This window comes from Bos taurus, chromosome 18 (genome assembly GCF_002263795.3).
Source record: "Bos taurus isolate L1 Dominette 01449 registration number 42190680 breed Hereford chromosome 18, ARS-UCD2.0, whole genome shotgun sequence".
Lineage (NCBI taxonomy): Eukaryota > Metazoa > Chordata > Mammalia > Artiodactyla > Bovidae > Bos > Bos taurus.
The window spans coordinates 52,826,539-52,833,124 of record NC_037345.1 but is presented as its reverse complement, the minus strand read 5'-3'; the positions used below and the strand labels follow the sequence as shown (position 1 = coordinate 52,833,124).

The following is a 6,586-nucleotide window of genomic DNA, read 5'->3' as shown; positions in this document are numbered from 1 at the left end:
GTCCAGTGATCAGCCAAAAAACAAAAAAAAGGAATGAGCTATCCAGCCACGAAAAGACATGGAGGAAACTTAAATATTACTAAGCAAAAGAAGCCCATCTGAAAAGGCTACATACTGTAAGATTCCAACTATATGATATTCCAGAAAAAGCAAAACTGTGGAGACATTAAAAAGATCAGTTGTTGCCAAGGGGTTGGGGGACAGGAAGAAGGAAGAGACAGTGCACACAGGATTAATTTTAGGTCAGGGAAACTAAACTATTCCGTATAGACAGTCTACTGGTAGGTAACTATCACTTATACATTTGTCCAAACCTGTAGGACACGGAATTGGCAACCCATTCTGGTATTCTTGCCTGGAGAAGTCCATGGACAGAGGAACCTGGCGGGCTATGGTCCATAAGCTCACAGAGTCAAGACTCAACTAAGCATGCGCAATAGAATGTATTAACAAGTGTGAACTCTAAAATACAGACTTTGGGTGGTAATGATGTTGATGTAGGTTCATCAACTGTAACAAATGTACCACTCAAGTGTGGGATATTGATAGTGGGGAGGCTGTGAGGGGCAGGGGTGGGGGCATATGGGAATTCCCTGTACTTTCTACTCAATTTTGTTGTGAACTGCTCTGAAAGTAAAACCAATTTTAAGATGTGTGTATGGCACAGGGGTTACATAGTTTTGTTTGCTTGCTTTGTTTTTGTTTTAGGTTTGTGCATTGAGAGGGCCTGGGAGTAGCAACCCAGCACCCACATGTTGGCTTCTAAACACCATTTCCCACTAAAAGGAACCAGGGACCCATGCACAGATGGCTGATTCCAAGGTTGAGGCAGAGAAAAATACAAGGTGTGCCTAGATCATCTCGTGCTGGTCAGCAAGAAAGTATTCAAACAATGATGGAGAAATGTCCACAGGACACAGAAGCCAGCTCGAAAAGAGATCCTATTGGTCACACTGGACACAATTTGAGCATCAAAGCAATGCGAGGAATATCTTATAACCCATTAAATAAAATAGGAATCTGGAACACCCCTGATGTGACCTCACCCTCCCCAGAGGGTCTTCGTGGCTGCTGCTGTTGTCTCAATCATTTATCCAAGGCAACATCAAAGAGAGGGACCAAAACAGTCAAGAGCCTCTTTCACAATCCACTCCCCAATCTACCTGTAGTGATTTCAAAATACATCCACAAATGCGGACACTCATTCATCAAAGGTCCAGGTCTCCTTCCCCTCCACTCCTGCCTTTGAACCTTGGCTGGACTTAGCGACTAGCTAGTAACTGAGAAAACATTCCCGAGTGCTTCTACTTTGTACACTGAAATATACTTGGGGACTTCTCTGGCAGTCCATGGTTAAAACTCCGTGCTTTCAATGCAGGGAGCATGGGTTTGATCCCTGGTTGGGAACCAAGATCCCACATGCTGCATGGTGTGGCCAAAAAAGTTTTAAGTAAGAAAACTGAAATACATTTGGACCTGAGCTGCCATGTAGGGAATCTGATTACTTAGGGGCTGCCATGTTAGGAGGAAGCTTGAGCCATATGAGAAGGCCGCTGATAGACACTTCAGTCAGCAAGCCTAATCTTTGAGTAAGCGTAGTCCAGGCACCTGAGTGAAATCACGTGGGATCCTCTGTGCCAACCCACTTGCCAGCTGAACACTGAGTGACCTCAGTCATTACTCCAAGGATCCAAAGAATTTTCCAGTTGAGCCTTGCTGGAATTCCTGACCCACAGAATCTGGGGCATAATAAAACAGTTGTTTCCAGCCACTAAGTTTTCAGTCATTTATTACAAAGAAATAAGTACCAGTATACTATGCCAGAACCAGAACTCTCTTTGTCCCTGAAGACTTCTCAACATTTTTCTACTCCTCAGATCCTGATTTTGTTCTTTTTTCCAGTTTCTCCGAGGCTGAAGTTGGGGAAAGGAGCCAGCAGCCCGCACTAGTTCATCACTTTGCCATCAGGTGCGCCTGGCATGTTTCAGCTGTGAGCTTGCTTGGTCTGCATTCATCTGCTGTAATTCCGCACGAGGCCAGCTGAGGGTGTCTCCCCTGGCTGCAGCCTACTTTCAGTTCATTTCTGGTTTCCCGGACTGCTCTACAAGGGTAAACCCAAACCCTAATCAGGCCTGAAGAAAGGCCTGTAGTTATGAATTCCCTGAGGAAACAGTCCCTTTACGCACAGCCCAAGCCAAAATGGACAAGCTCCCTATGTGTGCCTCAATGGTATCACTCAGGGTTTTTTTTCTACCACATTCTTTCATTGAAGACGTAGCTCTTCAAGGGACTAAGTTTTATGCAGGGGCCTCTGCTTGTCTCCAAACCGCCTGGCCCAAGGTCCAGCAGATGTTAAAATCCAAGGTTTTATATGATTCTGCAATCCCATTCCTGGGCATATATCCAGACAAAACTATAATTCAAAAAGACATGTGCACCCCAATGTTCATAGTACTTACAGCAACCAAGACGTGAAGACAACCGAAATGCCCACTGACAGGGGGTGGGTGAAGAAGATGCGACATATGCCTACAATAGAAGATTACTCAGCCATAACAAAGAACGAAATGCCATCTGCAGAAAACTGGCTGGAACTAAAAATGATCATACTAAGTGAAGGAAGTCACACAGAAAAATAAATACTATATGATATCACTCACATGTGGAATCTCAAACAGGACACAAACAAACTTACAAAACAGAGTAGACTCAAAGACATGGAGAACAGACTTGTAGTTGCCAAGAGGGTGGGAGGCGAAGGATTGGGAGTTTGGGGTCAGCAGATGCAAACTATTGTATATAGAATAAACAACAAGGTCCGGCTGTATAGCACAGGGAATTATATTCAATATCCTCTGATAAACCATAATAGAAACAAACATGAAAAAGAACGTATATCCACTCAACGGACATGAGTTTGAGCAAACTCCGGGAAATAGCAAAAGGCAGGGAAGCCCGGCGTGCTGCATGCAGTCCATGGGGTCACATGACTGAGCGACTGAACAACAAAAACAACTGAATCACTTTGCTGTACAGCAGAAATGATCACAACGCTGTCAATCAACTATACTTCAATATGTTATTTAAAAAAAAACAACCAAGGCTTTGAGTATCTGGTATTGGCAAATACTCAGGACAACTGCGGTGTGCAATTTGGGTACAGATTTCCCATGCTCTGAGCTCAGCTGTACATTTAAAAGGACGTTTAATTTCAAAACCAGTATTTCTGGGTATTTTTCAGAAGCAACCACACTGCAGAAGCACCAGCCTGAGGCTCCTTCACAAAACACATTTACCAGATGGCATCATTCTCTACTTGTTGGCTGCTCAATAAAGACCAAGGATTTCACTTGGTTTAAAAGTCCAGCTTTGTCTGGCCCCCGCTAGCACAGTCCTCACCACCCCCATCTCCCCTGGTCTCCCCATTCCAGGTACAGGCTAGAAGATATCACCCTCTTCTGTTGTTAAATACGATATGCCGTCTTCTGACTCAGGGCCTTTGCATATGCTGCTCCTGCTGCTCACAATTTTCCACCCCACATTTCATCTTTTTACACCTTCAGGGTTTTTTTTACACCTCAAACTCACTCATCACTTCCTCGCAGAAGCCATCTAACCATCCTTCAAACAAAGTCTGACAGGTTTCAGTTACAAGCTCACAAAACTCCTGCATTTCTTTAGGGCACTAACCACAATGCCAGAAAAATTATAGTCAAAGTATAAATTACAGTTAAGACTATCCACTTATACAATAATATTTTCATGTCTGTCTTCCCCAGTGGACTGTCAGCTGAGAGGACCCAGCCTGGGTGGGGCATCCCCAATGCTTGGCTCAGGACAGGCACAGAACAGGAGCTCAGTAAATGTGTGGTGAATGAACAAAACACAAGTGCAGAACCAGGGTGAAAAAACCTGGGGCCCCAGTTTCCTAGCTACAGGTCCACTTTCAATTGGCCAGGTGGGAAGGATCTCTTTCTTGGGACTCACATTTGCAGCAGAAACGCCAACTGACCTGCCCCCCAGCTTAGATGGGGAGATAAGAGGAACTGATCATATCAGTGAATGCCTTGAGTTTTAATGAGTTTGCCATACAGTGCTCTTCCTCAGCACTTCATCCTGGGAGCTCAGATCTCAGCTCAGGTTGGGATAAGAGAGTGGGGGAAGGGAATGCATATGAATGGGACTGAGGGGCTGGGGCTGGGAGAAAAGGGAGCAGTGAGGAGGAGGAGACAGAAGGAGCTAACCCAGAAATCCAAGCAGTTTAGCATCCAATAGCATCCGCGGAACATAGTGAACAAACAAACTACATGTGGTCCTTATCTGCAAAGTGCTGTCATATTGCACATAACGTTCCGGGTGAGTCTGTACCGGGCCCTCAGTGCCTGCTGGGGGCACTCTCAGCCTAGTGAGTCAGGCCGAAGCCTGGAGCTCATACCTGGAGCTCGGGCAGAAGGCATAATCTTGGCCTGGGGGTGGGAAGGAGACACCAATTTGGGCCTGAGGAGATGCCACGTTGGGCCTGGACAGCTGGGAGGGGGACCTCCTTGGGTCAGGAGGGAGCCTCATCTTGGACCTGATGAAGAAAATCATAGGGGATCCCTGGAGCCCGGAAGTAAGCAGGTAGTTTAAAGAGAATGGGAGAAGCGAAGAGCAGCAGGATCAAAACCAAGGGTAGAGCTGGACACAGGAAACAAGAGCAGGCCAAGGGGGTAGGGCTAAGCCCAAGGAGAAGCAGCCAAGAGGTGGCAGAGCGAGGACCGGAAGGTGGAGATGGGATCAAGGCCAAGCCTGGGGAGCAGAAAAAGGGTCCAGATTAGAGGGACAAAATTCCAGAAGTGGGGCAAGAGGAGAGACAGAGCCAAGGGAGTAAAGGGAGACATCAGGGAATTGACATTCAACTGGATTCTGGGGCTCCCGTGGGGAGAAAGAAGCAGGCCCAGCTCCTGTGAAAAGAAACCAAACTGAGGAAGGCAGAGAGAAAAGAAAGATGAGGCTCCATGAGCCCTTAAGAGGGAGACAGATCAAAGGTACCTAGCAGGTACCCTGGAGCTGGAGTCAAGTTCAGACACAAGCTCTGAACCAGGAAGCAAGCCCAGGGGGAGGAACCAGAGCTAAGGTCCAGCAGGGCTACACACACACACACACACACACTCACACACTCACACGCACACACACACACACACACATAAACACAGCATTATCCAGGGGCGAGGTTATCCCTGAGGGTGACAGCAAGATGGGTGGGTGGCTAAACAGAGCAGAGAGCCAGGTCAAGAGGCCGCAAGGCCTACCCCCAGGGCACAGTCAGTGGAGACAGTGGGTCACGGCTAGGCTCTCGGTCCGGGGTCTTGTTCAGGCTCCGTCCCCGGCACACCGCGGATGTCGGGCAGCAGGCGGCAGCTGGCCACGATGTCCAGACGCTCCGCCAGCGCGCAGAGGTCCCCCCTCGCCAGACGCACGCTGTGGGCTGCGGCTAATCCCGCTGCCTGGGCAGCCGCCAGCCTACCGGCTAGGGCGGCCACATCACGGCCCGCGCGGCGGTACACGCCGCTCACCGCGGCCGCTACGTCGTGGTCCAGCCGTGCCTGGCTCTCAGCCAGCCGGAGCTGCAGCAGCGAGCGCGCAGGGGCGGGCGCCGGGGCCTCCTCCTCCGCCCAGGCCTCCCCGGCCGTCTCCCGCTGCACCACGAGCGGAGGCAGGTCCCGCGGCGCAGCCTTCGGCTCCGGCTCGGGGTCTGAGTCGGTCTCCGCGGCCTCCCCAGCCACTCGCAGTCCCGTGGGGCGGCCGCGCGTTGGGCCCGAGGGGCCCAGGTACAGCTCCTCCTCCTCCGACGAGGACGCAGAGAGATCCGAGTCCGACTCGGCCGCTTCCCCCTGCACCAAAGTCTCAGGCCTCCGCAGCGGCCTCCGCCGACGACTCTGAGACTCCATGGCGCGAGCTAGGGAGAAGACGCGGGAAAGGATGATATGAGAGGCGGGCGCCCTTCAGTGGTTAAAAGCCGCAGTTTCTGGATTCTCACCCCCTCCACTATCTTAACAATCTGGGGTCACTGCCTGCCTGGGCTTCAGTTTCTGCAAACTGAGCCCATCATCCCTAATGATGGTAGGAACTACTGGACTGTGACTCTTCAGTGTACTGATGGGAAAACTGAGGGCCACCAGCTCGATCAAGACTCTGAGACACGAGGTCCCGGAATCCTAAACTCAACTCTTCCTGATTTTGCTTCCTAGCAGAGACCACACCCTCCACACTGTCCTCTTAACCTGTGACGGATTAGGAAGCACACGGGTTTCTGAACCGCTCGGGAACCAGGGCCTCCATCACAGAAAGGGTAACAGTCCAACTGGACTTGGGGGAGGATGCACAAGGGGCGGGGGGGGCGAGCGTTATCACCGAAGACCGTACCGGGTCACCAGAGCTCCGAGCCTGCGGGATCCTCTACCTATCCGAAGTGCGGCGTCTTTACCGAGGAGCGCGGTAGCCCCAACCAATAGGGGAGAAAGTTGGGCGGGTGTTGGCGGCCTATCACCTGGCCGCCCGGCTACCAAACAGGAAGAAAGCCCTCCAGACCAGATGTTGGGGCTTC

General features: G+C 50.3%; 1 protein-coding gene across 1 annotated transcript; it reads right to left on the bottom strand.

Annotated features, from left to right (window-relative positions):
* Positions 1–1,772: 1,772 nt before the first annotated feature.
* BLOC1S3 (biogenesis of lysosomal organelles complex 1 subunit 3) lies at positions 1,773–6,550 on the bottom strand. Its single transcript, XM_059877075.1, has 2 exons — positions 6,406–6,550; positions 1,773–5,938 (listed from the first exon to the last, which is right to left on the bottom strand). The coding sequence occupies exon 2, from the start codon at positions 5,928–5,930 to the stop codon at positions 5,328–5,330; it is 603 nt and encodes a 200-aa protein (XP_059733058.1). The 5' UTR covers positions 5,931–5,938; positions 6,406–6,550; the 3' UTR covers positions 1,773–5,327.
* Positions 6,551–6,586: the final 36 nt, after the last annotated feature.